This window comes from Polyodon spathula, chromosome 27, assembly GCF_017654505.1.
Source record: "Polyodon spathula isolate WHYD16114869_AA chromosome 27, ASM1765450v1, whole genome shotgun sequence".
Classification (NCBI taxonomy): Eukaryota; Metazoa; Chordata; class Actinopteri; order Acipenseriformes; family Polyodontidae; genus Polyodon; species Polyodon spathula.
In genome coordinates, this window is record NC_054560.1 from 23,066 (window position 1) to 45,897 (window position 22,832).

Genomic DNA, 22,832 nt, shown 5'->3' on the forward strand with positions numbered 1-22,832 from the left:
TCCCTGAGAATCTTTGAGAGAGATGTACTTCCCTTGTATTGTGCAACACCTGTGAAGAGGACCCCGATTACAAACCTACAATACCCAGTTGCCTCCAGTCAATTAAGAGCAATGTATCCAACACTCATTACTTCCTGCTCCCATCTCTGTGCTGCAGGGATCCAAGCTATAGCTATTTCTGTTTTTTGACATTTTTGCGCAAACTCTGGGCCAACAACCAGATACATCCATACACCAGGGAACCGAACAGCAACAGAGTGTCACTTACCTGGTGTTTCACAATATTGCGTTTTAATTTCGCCAAGCCAGAAATAGCTAAACAAATCGATGACATAAACAATGGATTTGACTGCAGGCATTGATGAACACAATTAACATAAAAGGGAAATACTAACGGCCAAGTTGACACCCATTTTAAATACTTTTTAAAGCTTCTTGTAAACAGGACCAGCGTGTCCGTGCTTGGTGCTGGGGCAGCACTGAGCTCCAGCTGAACGATCTCAACACAGTCCCACTGCCAGACATAGCTTAGCAAAGAGCAATGCAGCTTCTTATTTTACTGCCTGTTCACCTGCCTCTTTACCGTTCCCAGTGCTTCTTATAATTACTCAAATACTGTTATTTACTTTATTTATTATGACAAGTCTGTTTTCAGTTTGTGAGCTTCAGTTCCAGTTACCAGCCACAGCTGTACCGGTATGAAACACTGGCTTGATCAGTGTCTTTAAAAAAAGTTAAAAACCAGCGCTGTGTCGTGATCTGCTGCTTTCCAGCCACATGCTTCTATTCCCCGCGGTCTTCTTGTTGCACATCGGCACAAACTCCACCCTGGCTTATATGTCAACGGACCAAGTATTGTGTAAAATGAAACAATCCAACACAAACGTTACAGTAATCAACAAGTTTATTGTTTAAAAAAATTAAAAATAATAATAATAATAATAATAATAATAATAATAATAATAATAATAAAAAATAATAATAATAATAATAATAAAAAAATTGTCATGTTTGTTAAACATTTGTGTGCTATGCAAAAATCCCATCAGAGGTTACTAATATACAACAAAGGGAATAAATATCAGCCATAAGATCACTGTTTTTTTTGGCACATCCCTAAAGTATTGCTTCCTCGCTTAGTACCCCAACACTAGGGATTAAAACTGTACTCTGGATTGGACAATAGTAACACAGGCTTGCATTTCTTTCACCCCATTGAAATCACAATGAAACAGCAGACATTGGTCTCACTCAAAACACTGAAAGGAGGTTTTTATAAAAGGTAAAAAAAAACAAAACAAAAAAAAAAACACACATAACTAATATATATATATTAGTGTGTGTGTTTAAAGCGTATTTTATGTAACCATTTGTCTTTAAATACACAGTAGATTTCCTACTTCAATTATTGTACACTTATATATATATATAATATATTGAGCTGAAACACTTCCCCTGGTAGATTCACATGGAATTGTTTTTCTAGTGTGTGTTTTAGTGGTCTGGGATAAATCCTTTGAAACACTAGATTCATCGTGGTGCCGTGGTTTTGTAATCGTGTTTCACAGACCAGGGGGGATAGCAATAATGTGTGTCAGCTACTAAAGAAACTTTCCAATTAAAAATTTAAAAAAAAGAAATTGAAACTTAATTTAATGCAAATATTGTACACGATTATCAAAATACAGCTTGGGTAATTAAAACAAGTACTGGATTCATCACCACCAATAAGTGCAGAGGTATTCAAAGGAACTGAATACGAACTACTGGCAGATTATGATACTGGAGGTTTGCACCCGTCTCTGAGAGACAGGTCTGCTTTTAGAAGCAGTCTCAGCTCCTGGGTATCTTACATAATAAACTGCATCTCACTATTACCTGCGTGGTCTCTTTCATTGAAGCAGTTCTGCTGTAGCAGTAATGCAAGAATTTATATGTATTCACTACAGGGCCGGGGTTTGTATTCTCAGAATACAGTTTCCCATCCAGATTTCCATTGAGGAAAATGGATCTGCAGATAAAGGATAGCAGAACAACCGTTTTAAAATCAACCCCTTGAGCGAGAAGTGTTTTTTTCTGAAAGGAAAAAAAAACAAACAAAAGGATTACATTTTTTAAAAGAGCAAGCAACGACTTAAATAATTGAATTGCTCTTACTAAATTTCGTGCTTATAGGTTTGATCGGCATTGTTTGTTTTTTCTTTCACCTTCAGGAAAAAATGAATAAATAAATAAATAACAGGGGCAGTAATCTTAACCGAGACGACATCAAGACAAAGACGGCTCGAGTAACTGTCTATCAAGGATTTGATATATAAAGACCACACCGAGGGAACACCCAGGCACTAACCGGACACATGGAAAAAAACAAGGGTCGTTAGTGTTTACTAATACGAAGGGCGGTCACTTTCACAGCTAGACTTTTTGTATGTCAAAGATATGATTTTAAAAATGTCCATGTGCTGTAATTTAATATTCCCTTTGGCTCCCAGCACTCGGATCAATGCGAGAGTCTCCCCTGGAAGCACAGAGGCCGGACTTATTTAAACCGTGCACACTGACTGGTGCCATGTGTGCCCTAGTGTTAGTCCACATGGCTGAATTCTGGACCGTTCAGCACTCTGCAGGAGAAAAGAAGTCATTCAAAATAAAAAAAGACCCTGGTCCAGCAGACAGAAAAACAAACTGACAAAGTGAATTCCGTTTAGAAAGCATGGTGAACACTGCAAACATGTTTAACTGTTACCAGTACAGGCTTTGGAACTGAACCCCTAACACACATCAAACAACCCCAAAGACAGGGATCTGCAAGCTTTGCTACAAGCTTTCTCTAGAGAGACTTATTGCAGAGTAATATGTGTGTGTGTGTCCCAGTTGAAAGCTGTTGCAGGGCTGTGAATATTGCACCTACTGGTTGCCTCAAAACATGCTTTGTGTATCTCTGTGGTTCTGCATTGGGGCCTCCTGCACCCCCCAACACAGCTGGTACTTAAACCCAGAATTGAAAAGCATCTACAGGATGGTAATTTTGCTTATAAGTAACACCCACAATGACACATTTACTACACAAGCTGTTTCACCTTTAAAAGGCACAACCACATGGTACACTTGCACATTATTATTTTTTCCCCCAATAGCCCATTCCAGTTATCTAGCCAAAAAGCTTCCTACGGGGAAAAAAGTAAAAACTCGTAAGGCGTGATTCCCACGGTCCCTAACGGTGCTCTGTAAGGTGGAGTGGGTCCAAAGCGTTCCGAAACCCATGTAGGTCCACTTGTGCAATTCTGCTAGCTTTCAGGACATTTTTCTGCCTCCTCTACCTCCATTTTATAAATGCTAAACAACAAACTGAACACGGTTTAAAAATGCCGCCTTAAAAAAGGGATGCTGAATTGTGGGCCTGCATAGGAGTTGAAATGCACGGGAAAAAAACCAAGAATGTGACAATAGACAAGTTCATTTCTTTAGTGTACACCCCACAGCAGCTTCATTAGAGAGGAAACGACTTCCACAGTTAATATGCTGAACAATGTCCACTATTTGCAATGTGTTAGAAAACCAGGCCTGTTGGGTATATTCTCAAAGCCAGCGGAGTGGAACCTCAGGTTATAGCTTATTCTGATTGGTGTTTCCAGGTACAGTAGACCTACCCTAACCCCAACCCTGTTCAGATCAGTGATCTGTACCAGAACACCAGTACCTGAACCTACAGCTTCTCATTTTATCCCCACAGTTAGAGGGAGTCCAATGTTGTGAGAAAACTAAGGGAACTGGTTGACAGTCCTCCTCGGATCGTCAGACAGCCGCACAATTAGAAAGCCTGGAGATCGATCACACCATTGAAGAGTGAACAAGCCTAATTATCAGGCACCCCAAAACAACCCCCAACAAAATTAGATACACCTGCCATATCACTGTCAATCAGCCGCTGCGTCGTCACTGAATCAACACAGAGGATGGAGGGTATTTATTGTTCTGGAGGGAGGAGTGATCACTCCTTCATGAATGAGAACAATTCCTTACTATTGTTGCATCAGGAACATCTGCAACCTTGAATGCAGAAGCACCCGCCAACTGAGAGCCACCGATCACAGTCTGTCAGTTGTCTTGCCCATCCTGACACACTGAATTGCAGGGGAGTGCTTTTAGATTAGAGAATATGTAATGCAGAGCTATATATCAGAGGTGCTTCTCATTTTTTTGTCCAGCTTCTTAATACAGGATTTATCTAGTCAAAGATGTCATTCTACTGAAAGGTGATAATGGAAGATATATAGATTCGAAGCCAGGAGGAAGTAGAGCTCAAAGTCCCGTCACCACCCTGTTTAATACTTTTTGATTGGCTAGTACCTGCGTCCTTCAGCCAATGGGAACCTGTTATTCAAGTCACGTCCCTTTGCTCAGTCACAATCTTCGGGGAACACAGAATCGGCTTTCAATTCAGAGCAAAGTTTGCGCCATTTTGTTTTCTCTCAAATGACAAAACTATGCACGTCTCATAACCGAAAAAATAAACATTTAGTTCAGTTTGGTGTCAACTTTGCACTGCAGCAAAAGCTCAGCAGCTTAAAAAACTGTTTTTTATTGTGCCACTGGATTTCTTTTTGGGCTAACGTTGGCCCAGATTCAAGTTGCCATTTAGAGTCTGTTAATAAAAAGCTAACATCCTCACACAAGGCACAGACTGAAACACTGGAAACGGTGGGTATTGCAAACATCCCTCAAACTACCTTCCTTTAACCAATGAACCCATCTGACCACAGAGGGGTGCTGTTGCTCTACAAACAAAAATCCTTAACAGTCTAATATACACACACCTTTGGGAAATCACTAACAAACTTGAGCCCTAGAGTGAATGGGTGCGATTTATTGCTTTGTCAGAAGATGTGGTAGCATTAAGGTGTAGACAGTGTATGCTTGCTTCTGTAAATATATTACAAATCTCAATGGGCACTCTGCACGTTGAAACAAATTAAATACATAAAACCTGCAGACTCCTACATTTAAAATAAGCTACTCAAGGGTGTGCTTCCTTAGTTGTATTTAACCCCTATGAAAGAATGCATGATGCGCTACTAAAACAGTGAAAACTGATTGGTCTACAATACTTAAAAATAGATAAGGGGAATATGAAAAAAAATCGTAGCAGCAGCATTCAATGCTGGCCTCAGAAAATCTATTAAAAGGGGATTTACTCTTATAACTTAGTAAAATCTGGAACAGCGATGTTGATTAGATTTTAGGGCAAGCTGAAGTTGTAAAGCTCGACTGGTAGATTAGCTCAGCCAGCGAAAGGCGATACGGGGGAGGGGCAGGTACAGGGAGAGGGGAGAAGCAGTAGTTTAAAGACCTTTAAAAATACTTAAAATCAAAAGTGCTCGACTTGGTTCTTCGGCTGCCTTTAACACAGTTCGATACAGTCATTTAAAATGGACTTCCCAGGGCACAGAAAATAAAGTCCTCTTTAAACAGCAACTTGGTGTGGGTATGAAACATCAAGAGCTTTTTAAAAGATATATTGTGGCCTCGATATATCTCCCTGAATGTAACTTCGCTGGTTCTACGTGGCATGTCTTACTGCCTGGTGTCTTAGTGTTGCAATGGGACAGGTTAATAGTTACACTCAGGAACAGACGTACTTGGGGGGCAGGCGTGACTCTGAGAGCTGTACCGACGACAGGAGCTTTAAAACGGACAGAGACCAGGTGATCCGAGGAACGAAAACCGGGACACTTGCATCCACACTGGGATGCACTCTAAATGGTATGCTAGGCAGTCTATGGCGTTTATATTCTGCTTTAAAACTTCAAATAAATTTCATGGGGGACTGAAGCCCTACCGTTCTGTTTAATGATGACATCATGATGCCTACAACAGCGTGACCCGAACCCAGAAGGGACTGGCAGCTTCTCTTCTCTCCTGGCAACCTACCGAACCCCACCCAAAACTACTGAAGATGAACACACGCTGGATTTGAGGAAGACAACTTCTAAAAGGATGGGTCTGTGTACCTCTGGAACCGTGACTCAGTCGAGCCATTGTGCATTTTATAAAATCGAGAGCAAGCGTGACCACAGAAAACCAGTCACGCTGTTGGCTACACATATACACATATATATAATATATCTATATAAGATACAGCCTCTGAGTGTCTGTTCACTGTGACGGTGGCAGACCGGGGGGGAGGGGGCAGTGGATTGTGGTGCACGACAGCCACTTCCCTCTTGGTACCCCCTCCCCTGTTGCCACAGCTTCCTGTGTCGTTTGTTTGATTTTTGTTTTCCCACCCCGAGTTCTTAGGAAAGACAAAGCCCCGCCCGCTCCCAGACTTCCTGTCACGTGGCTGTTGCTTCCAGGTAGCTCTGTAGTTTACGGACAGTCGATTCGTCCAATGAGAAGAGGTCAAAGTCAAAGGTGGTGTTGGTGACGTTGAAATGGCCCGTCTCCTCGATGAGATTCACAATCTGTGTGAGCGGAGAGGACATGTTTTATCTCCTGTGTTCAAGTTATCATTTGAGTGTTTGCAGTTACACATCTTGTTTGATCCCTTAATGGAGGCAGGAAGAGGTGCGTTTAGCATGGGACTGCTGGCACCTGATCATCACAGTAACACTTCAGAACAAGGTGCTCCTAATAAATCAGGAATGAGTGCACAGAACAGCTCACATATTGATCAGCATTGCCAGAAAGCTAAGTAAAAATATATGTTTAAATCACGGTTTTATGAGCTGGTATTTACTCGTACATAGTACCCCCCATAGCTGGAGGACACTATACCCAGCACAGCAGTGCAGAAACACAGCCTGGGAGACACACACTACAGACAGACAGGCAGGCAGGCAGGCAGACGGACAGGTTTACCTGCTGCAGGACGTTCCGTTCTCGAAGTGCCATCAGCCGCCGATGCAGATCCACAAGCTCGTCTGTGTACGCCTGAGGAGACAAACAGGGGCTGTTTATACAGGTAACCAACAAAGGCACACGGAAAACCTGGACCAATTCCTTCCGGAATGAACCTAGCTCGTTTAGGGCTGCCGGAAGGGGAAGACTTTCACGCAGCGCAGATTTGTATTCACCTTGTCGTATCCCTTCTTCAGCATCTTCTCAGGTCTGCTGCAGGGGTCTGGACTTTTCCTCACAGAGACCTGAGCAAAAGGAAAGTTACACTGATCACATCAAGATGATGGTATTTCTCCACCCTTTCTCTAGTTCTATACACAGGATGACATCTGTACACAGGATAAGACGGACTGGAATTTTGGCAAATACTGTACTCTGTAATTGGTTGATTTCTGATATGTCATTTATAATAACTATTACGTCATTTATCCACTGTTTCTCCAGATAAACAGTAGTATACACACCCCGGTCTACCAAAAAGCTGTACTGGTTTGCATATGCTAAGATTCGATCTCCTGCCCATCTTCCTGGATATATGCAGTTTTAATGAAAAGGGCTGGTAAAAACCACGATCATTTGTTTAGCCTGGCAGAAAGAGAGTTTAAATCTTAGCTTGGATCCCAGCGACTGCATTCTTCATTCTGCTAAGAATAGAGATCCCGCACTCTGAAACACAGACCACACAGTGAGCCTGAGCAGCCTGTAGCGTGGTGCAGTTCCCCTGCTGCTCCACTAGAGGGGGCGGTCACCTTGTTGTTGGCCGAGCTGTGCTTCAGAGGGGGGGCCGGAGGATCTCGACTTGGGGGGTGGGACCCTTCGCTGCTGTCACTCTCACTGCCAAGACTCAACCTGCCGAGGAAACAGAATGAAAGCTGAAACACAGACAGCGAAGGACTGTTGAATATTACCACTGCCCGCTGAAGAGACCGATGAGCCCAAAAGGTTTATTGGAGTTCATTGTTGTCATTATTTGGTAGAACAGATAGTGCAGCCTCTTAACTGCAGCTATGGTCAAAGGTTTTGCATCACCTACAATAACGCAAGTGTCTACCAGAAGCCATAATAGTAGCACAGAATTTGATGCTTGATTTCAAAATCTCACATTTTTCAATTTTAACTTAACATGATTCAACAGGTTTCATTCGACTTTATGAAGCAAAATCTGTTAATTCTACAAGGTGATGCAAAGCTTTTGGCCTCAGCTGTGTATGAATTGCAATATTATCAAGGGGAGATGCTGCTCCAGTGCAGGCTGAGAGAGTGACCGGCCCCGGGCTGACAGGGAGACCGGCCCTGGCACACACACACTGACCTTGTGTCTCTGTTGGGCGGGTTGGTTTTCACGGGCGTCTCCCCCTCAGTGCTGCTGTCATCATCGTCTGACTCCTCTGACTGCAGGTCCTCCACCATGGAGCGCAGGGGGCCTGGGAGGAGAGAGCAGAGCTCCGATCAAAACCAGCAGGGACACACTGCAATTCAAACACAGCTGCGGTCAAACCTCTTGCATCACCCTACAGAATGAACTCACTTGGCTTCAGAAAGTCAAACGAAACCTGCAGAATAATCTAACGCTAAACTGAACTGCACACTGCTTTGTCGATTTCCATATACATGAATAATGAGACATTTTGAAATCTAAACTGAAATACTGTACTACTGTTATGCTTTCCAGCAGACTTTTGCGTTATCATTTTGTAGTTTATTTGATTACATGATATCAAATAAAATATCTAAATATATGGACACCTGGAATCAATGACAATTGCAATTGTGCAATTCGTAAATGCAATTACAGTACAACTGTAACTGTAGGTAAGCCTTGGCACATCACTGTAATTATACCATACACCTGATCGATCCCAGTTCAATACCGCATTTATCTGTCATTCGATCATTATTCTTGTATTTTCAGTGACCCCATTTATTTAATAAGTTCTGTAGTGTGTTGCTGTATTTGCACCAGTGATTACTGCTGGGTTATTTAGAAGAGTACAATGCTAGTGTGTCGCTCTTTGTTACTTTTCAGTGTGATTGTAATCACTGCAGCAGAGTTGTAATTGTAATTGATCACAATACCAGTGTAATTGTAACTGTAATTGATCACAATACCAGTGTAACTGCAATTCCAGCGAACCTTTCTGCTCTGACAGTGATCAGAATTTTAACTGGCCCCAGGGCTGGCACTAAGTTTCAATTCCTTTTGAAGTTTATTCTAAGATCACAGCACAGAAAAGCGCTTTCCAAACTCTGTGTTCATTTTAGGAACCATAAAGAACAGTCAAAAGTTTACGAGAAGTCAGACAGGAAGATGGTGTCATGCCTCCCTTCTAAAAGCCTGTCTTGGAGTCTTTATTCAACATAGACCCAACATAAGCTACAAAACCACTGCTGGATCCCAGATAAAAAGATAACACATACAGACAGGACTTTTAATCTCATCTTGATCAAAGACCCGCGCTTTCAGGCCCCTGAAACTGTACTCAGTAATCGCTGGATCCCAGTAATTTCTTTACTCTGTGCTACAGCCTGACTCCCTTCCTCTTAGCAGTGTGCTGGCCAGACGCCTAGTCTCGATTACTCCCCCCCCCCCCCCCCCCCTCCAGTGTTGAGTGGGAGGAATCTTCAGCTTTAATGTTCCATACCGAAACGGAACCTCATTGACTGACTCACCCTGCTTCCACTCGGCTGCGCTTCTACAAGGGAGCCACTAGGGGGACCCCTGTCAAGGTTATTTCTTTACCACTTTTATTAATCCAGGAAGCCAAACCCAGATTAATTCTCTCTTACAAAGAGGGACCTACTAGGAGCACTATGTGTGCACTGGTGAAAAAATCAGCTCATAACAGCCACTGTTAAGTGTTAGGGAGAGCGCTGGGGATTGGGAGTGTGGTACCTTGAGAGTGGTTCTGCGAGGGCTCAAAGTCGGAATCAGAGCTGGAATCGGAGCTGGAACTGGAATTTGATGGACTTGACGGCACAGACTGGAAAGGGAAAAGGGAAAAAGGTCAAGCGCACTGACAGCAGCGGATTTAGCTGCATCTCACAATCCACTACACTCTCAAATGTAGAGGTGCATTCAGCAACTGTCAGCAACTTTTCAAAAGCAAGAAGCAAAAATGTGATATAACAGTAATACATTACATGCATTGATTCTTATGAACATGAATTACGGTCTTAAAGTAAGACACACCACAGCATTCATGTGACTTGTGACTTGAGCCGGATTCAGAGCCAGGCCTCCACGGTGTGCATTCAGATGGATATAAAGGCTTTCGTCTATTAGTCTATTACTTTACTTTTGCTTCCTGCTTTTGAACACTCAGGTGATTGCAGTGTGCCGCTCTGGAAGGAGCTCACCGCGCCTCACCTCCGATTTCGACGAGGCCTCGTCCTCTGAATTGGAGTCGTCCGTCTCCGCTGGCTTCTTCACCTCCTTCACTTCAGTGGTCTCGTTCTTCACCTTCTCCGGGCGTCCTCCGCCGCTGCTGCTGCTGCTGCTCTTCTCTTTGGGGGGCTTCTTCTCGGGGCAGCTGGGGGGGGGCAGGGCAACGGTGGAGGAGGAGACGCGGGGGGAGGTGCTGGTAACGCCCTTCAAACTCTCCGAGCTGCCCTTCTTCTGCTTCTTAGTGCTGGGCTTGGGGGACTCCACGTTGGCCGGCCTCTTACTGAATGCCTTGGGCTCTGGCTGGCCGCCTCCCCCACCCCCTCCACCTCCGCTCCCCCCACCCTTTGGGGACATGCCCTCCATCTTGGACTCCTTCAAGGTCAATTTGGGCTCCTTGAACGCGGCTTTGGGGGGCGCCTTGACCTCCTCTTTGTTTCCCTTGCTGTCCAGTTTCCGTGCAGACGGGGTCTCCTTGGCAGGCTTGCTGGCCTCGCGCTCCCCCTCCCCCTTGCTGGAGCCCTTGCTCTCAGAGTCCTTGCGTGGCCGCTCGCCCCGGTGCTCCTTGGTCACTTTGTGAGGCTTGGACGTCTTGCTGCTGCTGCTGCTGTCTTTAATGGACTCCTGAGAGAAGCAGGCATGGAGGGTTTAAAGCAGAAGGGTTAGTCGAAAATCTGCATGTCAAATAAAAATGTTAGTGTTTACACAACAGTGTGTGTGCAGCTCTATCACATTCAGCATTTATTCAAAGCACTGAGTGTGCTTCTAGTACATAGTTAGTAGGTAGAATGAAAGAGCAGGTCTTAGTTTTTTAGCTTTTTTTCTGCCTCCTCACCTGGATGTCAGTTATGGTGCTTTGACTAGGAGTTAAGGAGCCGGGATTCAGCTCTAGCTGTCTGCTACAGACACATGGACAGATCGGCCAAAGTGTCTGAACCCTTTCATGCACGTAATATTTAAAAAAAAAAAAAAAAAAAAATCATCATGCATTTGCATCTTCCACCCGTCCCCATATAAAGATTAGAAGAGAGTTTTATTCATCCTCAGATGAGGTCAACATGCATGAAAGTGTTAATATCATTACTGGCAGAAAATCAAAAGGAAATCTAGATGCTCTGTATATACATCCAGAGCAGAACTGAGAGCACTTGTGAACGCAGATGAATGCCATTTAACAGACATATACACAAATACATTCAAACACAGTGTCTGAGCAACGCAGAATCACTCCGAACGATTGCCTAGATCATAAAACCATAAGGGGACAGTCAAATGATAAGAAAATCTCACTTAAAACTGCAGGTAGACGACCGTTTTGAAGAATGGCTTCATCACCTTGATCGAGTGTTAGACATCATGGATGGATTATTTTTAACCGACTGTACCTTCCAGACAACCCACAAGAGTCTCTACGAAATCAGACCTTTTTATTCTGTCCGTTCATTAAACCAACACCTCGGCATTAAACTGACCTTTGACCCGTGGGAAGGTTTGGTCTTCTTCGGGTCGGAGAATGCTGAGAGGGGGATTGTGGGTAACATGGGGTAGTCTGGACTCGGCCTTGTGACGGCCTCAGCTCCCTCGGGCATCACCATGACCTGGGAACGAGAGGGGGAGCAGAACGAGTTAACCGTCTGTCTGTCTGTCTGTCTGTGTGTCCACAGGTCCAGGAGTGAGCCCATCCGCATCAGGAAAGCACAGACAGCAACGTTGGTAAACATCACAGAAAAGCAGATGGCATAGTCCATTATTTATTTTCATACATAAAGATGCAACATCTGAAAATGTTCTTATTTACCACTGCAGGGTGAATCACTGTTTTACTGGCTCTGACTCTGATCTATTTTGCATTCATTCCAATCCAATGACAGAATGACAAGGTGAATCACACTGTTCCAAACGACACCGCTTTGCTCAGCAGTTTAGTAGAAAAGTACTTCCCCGAATTGAGTTGCTAAATTTAGTACCAAACACACTTTCTTTTTCATGCTTTGTAGTTGTTACATGAACAAGTATTGAGTGCTCTGTTCACTTCACTCACGAGGAAGGAGGTAACACCCTGCAACCTCTATAAATACTGAGCCACCGAAAAACTGGATTGCTGGATAAATGTTCAATAGCTTAAAAAAAAGAGATTTCTGAGAATAATTATTTTTTAGAATGAAAAAGTGGAATTCTTGGTTATTAAACGTCCTCCTCACCCCCTCCTCCCAGCCCCTGCTCCTCTCCCTGCCTCACTCACCCCCCCTGCCTTGACCAGTTTGTGTCGGAACTCCCTGGTGGGGTTGTTGAAGGTGAGCTTCTCACAGCGCAGGTGATTGACGGGCGGGTTTCCTTCCAGGTTCAGGAACAAGTCGTAGGTGAAACACACTCTCTTAGGCTCCTCCTGCAAGAGAAACACAACCCAATTTCTTTTTCAAATTATTTATGTCTTTTTTTTTTGGGGGGGGGGGGGCTGGGTAAACGTGTGTGATTTTCAGCAGCACAGAAAACTGTATCCAGTCTAGGTAACGACACCCCAGCATTAAACTTTAAACCATGTTTTTCTAGGGTAGGGTTAAAGCTTCAGGGCATCAGGAAGGAGATTGAAATGCATTGTAATATTACCAATTTCATTTTGATCTCTTTGACCGCATGCAATCATGTGCTCTCAACTCAGTGTTCCCTTTAGACTGCAATAAACTAACTCGAGATGCAGAATGTCAGAAAGATCATGTTACCAAAAGTAACCATTGTACTTACCATACCCCTTTCCACACAGACTAGGAGAACCTGTGGCTCAGGTGAGCTCCAGACCCTCTCTAGAGCTATATTTAAATGACCACACCCAACACCAATCAGATAAAGAAGCTGAAACAAGCAGAAACTGGTATGGTTCACTATAGCCCCAGGAAACGTTCCCTACATTCCACACACAGTGTGGATAAGCACCATACCGTGAGGAGTCTTCCATCTTTCATTGGGTTTTATTACTGGGTTTGTTTTAGAACATGTTTAGAATTAACTTTACAACACAGTACAGGGATGTCACAGACACACTGTATGTCTGCTCTAGCAGGTCTTGACACACAGGCATTCCCAATATATATTGAAGTGCAGAGATCCCAAGATATAGCCTTCATCATCAATTGAAGTTGAATTAAAAAAAAAATAAAAAAAACCTGAAATACTAAATACAAAGAGGACGTGTTCCCCACACACACTGCTTCGCCTTTTGCATCTGTCACCCCCAGCTATGTTGCTAATTTAACAAAGGAATCAAAAACCAGCTGTGTTCCAGTCTGGGAGGGGTGAGAAACTAACAGCTTGTAGTACAACCCCCCCCTCCTTCTCTAATGTGTAACCAGGGCAGGTGCTGCAGCCTTGGGTAAATATTTATTATCCTGTGGAAAACAGGGACTGTTGTTACACTGTTACAGTATTCCCATCATCCCAATGAACAGGAATGATAGTGCAGCAGTATTTTATGACAAGGGAAACTCACAACACAGTTTCAACAAAAAGAGGTCAAGGGAGAATAACTCAAAGAAAGACAACAGGAAAAATAACTGCACTCAACATGGCCGACCAGTCTTGGGCACAACATATCATTTCTATAGGACTGACTTCCACAGAACATTAAAACTATGCAATTAGTTGTTTGAAGTTGCGAAATGGCACTGGTGTAACCCGTCCTCCCACATTTTAACCCCAACCCAAATCCTTGTATGCAGTGGAGCACAGTAAACCACGCCCGAGATCACGCTGCAATCCAGGCCAGTCCAGATTTGCGCCTATTGACAGAAACATGAAGTCACATTAACTCCTTCATTCAGTATAAGGAACACTATGTGCCATCCCAAGCAGATCAGCTCTGCTAAATTACATACAAGACCACCATGTTAGCTGGGGCTCACTCGAAACTACTTTTCTCAAATTTGTACTGCAATAAAGGAAAACGACACATTTTCACCAGCAGTTTTCAATAAACCTGAAACTCTATCTTTGCGTCAGCAATGCTAAAGAATGAACTGATACAGCAAACGCACATCACTTAGGCTGCACCAAAGCACATAGCAATATTCATTATCCCCCCATGGATTTATACTACAGCTTTTAGTAAGAAGTTCTTTTTCATCTTTCAGACTAAAGCATTGTTGTCAGCTGCGTTTCAACATGATCAAAGTGTGGGCTGAGAGGCTGTGAAGGGAAGTTGTGGTGACCGAATGGGTTCTCTCTGCTTCACAGCTCAAACACACTCACAGGGCAGCGGTGAGAATGATGCTCCAGGCTCCACTACTACCAGGAGGTGTATTACTGTAATGAACAGGAGTTTGCACAGTCAGGCCCCTGGTAAATCTGCAGGGAACTGATAACACTGCTTCTCATGACAATGACACATGATTAGACTAAGTTTCATCACAAATTGCATTTCCTCTTTTATTTAAATCTAAAAATGACACTGGATGCCAAATGCCTGCATCGTATCCAGCACTACCTGCTTCCCTGCTGGTGGGGATCAGCAGTGCAAGTGGCTTGAGAATCCCCGGCACTCCACTGCCTGCAGTTCCTAATGCCACGCGCTTTAGATGCATTATTTGCAATTGAAATGATCCAGCTCAGGTAACACACATTATTTAACTAGCACTCGTACGAGGCTTGGAAAATTCTCAGCTGTTGCACAAAGCAATGCAAATGAGGTGCGAGTTTCTACTTCTCATTAAAGCAGGAGACTGAGAGAACGCCTGGTCCTGGACTCATTCAATCTCCATCTCCTTCCATTGGCTCTCTCAGAATCAGTTTGTGTTATTTATTTTTCCCCAATTTCACACATAATCAATTAACCAGAGCCCTGTGTTTCTCGCAAATACAAAATAACACAAAATAAAACGAAACGCAACATAAAACAAAATCATTATAAAGCAAACACAGAATTCCACTTTTAAATTGGGTGGCTTATACAGAAAATATTTCAAATGAATACTTGCAATTGTAGCTGTCAAAGCTCAGCCGTTACCACAGATGCGGTCTGAAGGGAAGAAGCTGTCTCTAGCGCTTGCGCAGATATATAATTTGCAGCGAGTCAACGCTGAAAAGAATTTGAGCAGGAGGGTGCAGCTGACAGTGTCACAATAATGATGCGCAGATTCTGCAACTGTCAGCTGGAACAGGAGTTTTAATATACTGTCGTTAAACATAAGCTGTTTGCTCCTTTTCGGGAAAACATGTCTTGTTTGCTTGTAGTTTGCATTCGTATGCTAATTCTTTGCTTTACAGTGGTGCAAACATTGCACTGGAGAAAGTGCTGCTTTGGTTTTGAATAGATTTGAATGAATGAATCTGCTTTACTTAGTGTTTAAATACTGTGTGTGTATATATATTATAGTTTTATAGTATAAAAAGATTGTTACACAATGGCACGCTGCACTCACCTTATTTTTGAAGTAGACCTCTATGGGCATAATGAAGCCAGCGTAGCCTGACTCTTCCACCTTGTAGGGGGGCTCCTTACACACTGTGGGGGAACGGGGGTGGGGGACACAGGCATTAGTGTCAGCATCGCACAGCTGGACTGAACAGCTTTAACATTCTGAAATAAGACAGACAACTGCATCTGTGTCAGACACTACTGATGCACTGGTTTCTTTGAGACCATATTGTTTTAAACAGTCACTTCTAATACAAACAAATGCGTTAGTTTGATATTCAAACATTTGTCCAGGCACTAAAACGGGTAAATACATTTTTGATCAACCTGAACAGAATGCTACAGGCCTTCTAAAGTTTCAAAAGTTTAGTGCACGGGAAAGCAAAGCACAGTTAAAAAGCCAAAAAGTGCTCACGGCTAGTTAAAATGATATTCTCAAAGAAAACAATACAGCAGACACATCAAGTCAACAACTGTGAAACCACCTGCCGTTCCAGTTCCGGAAAAACTACCAGCCTCGTTCCAGCAAACCAGGCTCACTAATCACAGCTTGACACAGCTGAAGCATCGACTGTCTGCCCATTTGCAGCAAAACAGCGAACTCTAATGCACAACGTTACATTTCTATTTCAGTCTTTACACGCGAGAAAAAACAGCTTCTTAAGAACAGAGTTCCCAGGTTGAACCCATTATGCAGTGGACTCGTTCCTCACAGCTCCTTAGAAAGCCCCACTCGACGTTAAGACCGCTGACTCTAAACACCATCTGAATATCTCACTCCATTAGTACCAGCTCATACCAGGGATGGGAATAAGACTCCTATTGCATAGCAGTTTTACCCATTCCAGTTTTTACTATGAGCCCCAGCGTATAGCTAACAAACGCAGGTGAAATATTGTGATTCCCACAAATCGCAACTGTTGTGCAATTCTGTTTGTTATTTAAGAACTAGGCTAGGTTCAAGAACTCTCATTTTCAATACTGAGAATGTAGGATGTGCAGGTCCCACTAAACTAGATCTGGATAACTTAGATAGTTTACAAAACTGAGGCTCTTAGCAAACACTGGACCTCCACCCACCCCTGTAATCCCACTCCTCTCCTCTTTTCCAACTCACCTCGCTTGGGTTTTGGGAAGCTCTCGTGAAGCCTGAAGACCACCCTCTCGACAAAGTGCTGGATGTCACACTGCTCGGGGCCGCGCACGAACACCATCCAGTCGTGGGTGAACCCCTCCGTGGTGGGCTTCTTGCGGAGCTGAGCACGATGTCCCAACTCCAGCTTCACCTGCACCGTGCACTGCCGGGACAAGAGGGGACAGCGAATCAGCCAGGGGGAACCAGACCTGCAGGGCCAGGGTCTTCTCATCACTACATTATCACTGCCAGCTTCCATGAGAAACCACGGCACGCTCGCACGAAGACTGAAACCAGCTCATTGCCTAGAGAAAAGGCTTCAACCAGAATCTATTCGGATCAGAAACAGCCCAGGTCTTTTGCATTGTGTGTCCAACCAGTAGAAGATGACTCCCCTAAGCCATTCCCCAAGATATAGCCTTCATAAAAAATGAGTGTTCCTGGTTCTCGGTTTTAACTCACCGTACTCAACAAAACACCATCGGCACCAATATTGTAAAACAGTGCCTTGCAATTGTAATATTTTCTTTAGTTACACAATGTGTAAAACATTTATATATAGAGTTTGTTTCTTCATATTTGGGGTTAATTGTATTCCCCCCAGGCCTCTAAATGGTTGCGCCCTTGTTTTGTTCATTGGTTGGCAGAGTTACTTCCACCACTGTAATGCAGACTGGATCCAACTGTACAATTAACATGTAGTGAAACTTCATTCAATATTGTAAAATGCCTCATAAAAATAAAACGGCAGAAGATTACACCTGTGAATTACCCGACCTTTTAGCAGGGGAACTATGAACTCAAAAACCTATCTAAACTGTAAAAAAGTGATGTAGCACAGGGTATAACTATTCAAATTGACATGAAAAAGTGATTTTAAACAGATTTTTTTTGTTTTTGTAAAAACCATTGACTCGTTTTACTAAAAAATTTAAATGCCATATACAACCGACAAAGCCTGAAATCGGTTAAAAATAAACACAGAAATGTTAAAAAAAAAAACAAAACACAAACACCAAAAACCAGAACCCCTTAATTATAATACAGAACAATACAGAAATCTTACAAAACAGTTACAATGGTGAGCATTAAAAAATTGCGCTATCCCGACTCAAGGCGAAGGTTGCTCGTGTGAAGCTAATGTTCTCAACTTTCAGGTTGCTTTATTGCAAAGCACTTGGAATAATAGAAGTTTCATCACAGTTTGATTAATAGTTCTAAAAATACATCACAGAACACACAAACAGACAATCTGCATTCACAGGATGTTCTTACATCAAATAAACATGCAAAGTTCTTAAGATCCTGCAGCAGCCTTACAAATCAAAAGAACACATGAATAACTTAAAAGATGAGGCACAATTCTAAAGATATGAAATCTGAGAGTCACAAACGCACATCTCCACAATACTGTATATGCACCTCCAAAGAGATATTAACCATGAGCTGAACAAAATTAAATTGACCCTGGTGCAGAGGTTAGCTACTACTGGACACCACAGGGCTGGGAATAAGACTCCTATTGCATAGCAGTTTCACCCATTCTAGGTTTTACCACAAGCTTTATTAACCACAGTGAATAGGTAACAAGCTCAGGTGTGTTATTCAACTCATTGTAAGAGCCGGCATGAATCATATGCATGCAAAAAAGGGAAGTGGACAGATGTACAACACATAAAGAAACTGCTCCCTGCCCACGCATTCCAAACACAGAATTCGTCTTAAATGTCAAATAAAAAGAATTACTACAACTAAGCGATATCAGGGCATATGAATGACATGAACACTGCATTTTGCTCTGCCCACATAAGGTCATGAGCTGGTTAGTCAGTGTGGTTATAATGATATGGAGTTACTGCACATGCACAGAGGCACATTCGAGTTTCAACTTGAACTAGCATTACCCCAAAACACAAACCTCCGAAAAGCATACAGCACTGGTCGTAAGAATTCACAATTTGTACATTTCTCAATGCTTTTTTATATTGTTTACCAGATGTATCAGCCTTGTTCTACACAATGTTTTCTGCTGTGCATCTGTTTATGTTGTGTATCTGTGACACTGAAAAGGGGTGATATTTCTGGTAGGAAACTGTGGAGAGGGCATCATCTCATGCAGTTTGGGTTCTGGCTGATTAAACTGTGCAAAATTACATCCCACAATAACAGAGTGATGGAAATGAGACTCCCATTGCATAGCAGTCAGATCCATTCCTGGTTTTAGGATGAGTTGAATAAGACACACCTGAACTTTTACTTGTACACGGGCTAATCAAGCTTGTAATAAAACCTGGAATGGGCGAAGCTGCTATGCAATAGGACTCTTATTTCTATGCCTCTGAGGCTCAACACACAATGGATTACTTTGGTATAAAATCATACAGATCTTGTACTCGTAACTATGCTGGATGTTCTGTACGTGCGATGACATCTATCCACAGGATAGTGGCACGTTCATAAATCCTTCCTTGGATTTCTCAATGCATAACGTGTAACAGAGAGGGCAATAAGACTCCTATAAGTTTTACCCATCCCAGGATTTACGCACTTGATTAGCCCCAGTGTGTAGGTTACAAGCTCAGGTGTGTTATTAAACTAAGTAAAACCAGGAATGGATCAAATTGCGATGCAACAGGAGCCATATTTCCGTACCTGTGTAATATACAGGGGGTAAACAAAAAATGATGCAATACAGCTGCCATTACAGTCAGTCCAGCAACTCTCTACTAGCTTCTAAACTTTACACAACTTCAACCTGAAATACCTGAAAAGTGCCTTGTGGACCGCTAGCTAGATGCCAACACACTGGGTTTTATTTCAATTATTCAGATTCTTAAAAGTCATTCTAAAGTAAAGTCTGTGCAGTATATTAAACCAATGAATTTATAAATTAGCCAAAATATTTGAAATGCCGCCACCGACGCGACTTTCTGAAATAGGGAAATAAAATATACAACTCTGAACTCCAGGGAACCGTAAAAAACGGATGCAAGCGAAAGCATTCAAACAAATCCTGGTTGGAGCAATTGACTATTTCATTAAAAAATATCTAGCCCTGGTGTCTGAAACACTTCTGGAAAGGCTTTACATCACCAGTGATTTTCAGTTTGATTTCTGCCACATCTTTGCTTGCCACTTCTTGTCCAGCTTAGATTGTGATCTGTGCATGTAAACAACACCATGAACCTCGTCAAGGACGTTTGAAACCATACACTGAGTGAGTGAAGTCCGACAGCACTCACCACTCCAGCTAGATTGCAAGGTGCCCAGTTGTTCTGGACAGTAATGAAGTTCTAAAATGCCCATGCCCCTGTAACTGTGGATCACCAGGATTCTTTAATCAGTCAACGCCTTCAAATAAACCCCTGACAAAGTACAAACAGCCAGATCACAACTTGGTGCCAAAGTCGTTTAACAGCAGGGTATAGAGAAGCTATGTTAGCCATCCTGCAGTTCAGAGAGACTAGCATTTATCCACCAAAGCAGGGCTTGAAAGTCACGCTAGCCCCTGAACCCAGTCCAGTGCTGACCTCTTCTTCAGCTAGATTGAACATGCTGGCCCTGGTAAATCTGCTCTGAACTGATCACACTTATCCCAGCTGAGTAAGTTTTACAAACAGCAGTTCATGCAGCTAGAAGAAACAGTTTATTCAACATTGAACTTCTGGCCCCTGATTAAAATAACATACTTAGATAAAGCTAGTACTAAAACCCAGGTCTGGGTGCAGGGCTAGTGTAAGTTGCAAGCCACTAGAAAACCTTGGATCACATGTCTTTCAATACAAGTGAATAAGAGCAGTCACCACTGACTGATTCCAATCAGGCCGCGTTGTATTTATAGGCGCACTCCTTGGCAAACACAACTGCGACACTTTTCTACTTGACAGGTCAATAGAGTGCACCCCCTCCCTGTCTTCAATGATTTACAAAGGTTTCGCAATGACAGCAGCACAGCACTGTCTGCAAATGAATATCCACAAACAGGGTTTCAAAAAGAAGACAATCCAGAACAAAAACTGTATCACTGGGCAGGACTTGCCAGCTGGAATAAAATAATCTGCATCCCCTGAAAAGTCTACATTTCCTACATGGTAATAACAGAAATACAGTTAACTGCATGGTGTTTCAAAATGTCTCAATGAGAAGTCTACAGCATAACACGGCATTGGTAACTCCAAATGTCTTTGTGCATGTAAAACTTATCATGGAGTGCTTCATTCAAGTTAAACGTTTTTTTTTTTTTTCTGATAAGTTTTCTACACATCACTGAGCCTACAATACCTCCACATCGTTGGTCCAACTGAAATGCAAGCTGATTACGCAAAGAGAAGCATGCTTCTTGGAGAGAGCATAATTTCCATCCCAGGAGCAAGATATGAAAACTATAAACCCCGCCCTCTGCCCTGCTCAGCTCCGAGACTCAGGTGTCTTGTGAGGCCAGAGTTTCAGAGTTAGGTCCTGGCTTGGCTCGACAAACAACCAGTGCAGAGCCACCCGTACCGCGAGGGCCAGAGGAAAGGGGGTATTAGAGTCCTTCGGTGCATTCAGCTGTCCACCAACCGCAAAAGCAGAAAAAAATGAGAGAACAGCTTGCACATGCAATGCAGGTGATGTTGGATTCAGCTGAAGCTTGATATGCACGGGGTAATGGCAGATCAAATGTAGTGGCGTTACTCTTAATTGGGCCTGTAGTTTTCCAAGCACCCCATCGAGTTGCTGTGTAAGGCTGCACTGGAGCGGGGAGATCGCTGCTGCTTCGGCCGGTCTGAGCGGGGGGAGGGCTCTGATCGCTTCCATGGTCTTGGATCGCACCGTGAGAGTGTGGCCTTCGCTTTAACGCGAAATTCCAGACACAGGCAAGCCCGGGGCGGCACAGGCAGCAGTGGCAAATCTCCAAACCGTACCACACTTTGCACAGTGCAAACTGGAGTTAGCGCGGCTGATTTACAAAATAACACTATCAGCGGACGACCATAGGTGTAGTATTCAAACCGGCATGAAGTCATTAAGTGTAAGAATTGCAAAGGCATGGAAAGTAAATGGGCCAAAACTCGCACTTGCTCGTTAGACGGGGGGAGGGAGGGAAGGAGGGGGAGGGTTGAGTTTAAACTTTGGCGACTTTCCACAGCGGGTTTAGGTTTTTTTTCGTAACTTACCGAACAATTACAGCAAGGCTGGGGGTTACGCGGTGCCTGAAACAACAACACATATACTAGCTGCTACAGTCCAGACTATCCCTACCTCACTACCAGTGACAGTAGTATCTGATTGCAATAAACACTGCAACAATATTCCCTGCTTTCCAGGTCGGATCACAACCAAACCGCGCCGGCAGCAAATACACCCCCCTGTTCTCCAGTAAGCGCTAGCCAAAGGAAAGTGGACTGACCCGCCAGTCACCTGTGTGGGGGTACTCCCTCCTGGCAAAACCGAATCAGTGAACTCCACTGCCTGATTGTCTCCGGTTTTGATTTCCGAGGCCTCATCACAGCACCGTATTGCGAGTGTGTGCCGAAATGAATTTACTCTGTTTGGGAAAACGCTGTCCTAAGCAGTGGCTGGCTAGCATAACCCAAGCGACAGAAGCGGCTGCGTTACCTGATTGTCCATGGTCTGGGTCGGTGGTGGTGATGGTGTTTTATTTACGGCAGGTTTGGTGAGGCTGATCGCAGCTCCTCATTGTGTGTCAATTTCACCCAGAAACCGGAAGTCATTCTCCCCCTCCTCCAGGAGTCTCGGCAGCGGCCCAAAACAGACCGCTCCTTCAACCAATAGGATCTGCCGGGGGGCAGGGCAGCAGCGGGGAGAGCCAGTGGCATGGACGAGAAGGCTGGACGTCCTGTTAGTAATTGACAGGTGAGGGTACCAATGGTTGTCCTGGAGCTGTCAGCAACACAGCCAGTGAGGGAGCGAAGGGGGTTGGGACTGTGTTGCCATGGTGCTGAAAGATGCGACACGGGCTCCTTTTCAAAATGTAGAGGCTGGATTTTGTACCACATTCTTGAATG

General features: G+C 43.6%; 2 protein-coding genes across 2 annotated transcripts in view; both read right to left on the reverse strand.

Moving 5' to 3' along the window:
- Window positions 1–3,326, reverse strand: part of LOC121301147 (neuropeptide FF receptor 2-like) — a 4,907-nt gene extending 1,581 nt beyond the window's left edge. The window contains exon 1 of the mRNA XM_041230284.1: window positions 3,321–3,326. Coding sequence (XP_041086218.1) covers window positions 3,321–3,326 — 6 coding nt within the window. The remainder of the gene's footprint in view (window positions 1–3,320) is intronic.
- A 1,521-nt stretch (window positions 3,327–4,847) lies between these two features.
- LOC121301413 (protein ENL-like) lies at window positions 4,848–22,538 on the reverse strand. Its single transcript, XM_041230792.1, has 12 exons — window positions 22,423–22,538; window positions 16,807–16,987; window positions 15,694–15,776; window positions 12,525–12,668; window positions 11,755–11,880; window positions 10,268–10,906; window positions 9,794–9,881; window positions 8,213–8,324; window positions 7,650–7,749; window positions 7,077–7,145; window positions 6,862–6,933; window positions 4,848–6,464 (listed from the first exon to the last, which is right to left on the reverse strand). Exons 1-12 carry the CDS (start codon window positions 22,432–22,434, stop codon window positions 6,336–6,338), a joined length of 1,755 nt encoding a protein of 584 aa, XP_041086726.1. The 5' UTR covers window positions 22,435–22,538; the 3' UTR covers window positions 4,848–6,335.
- Between the last annotated feature and the right edge of the window lie 294 nt (window positions 22,539–22,832).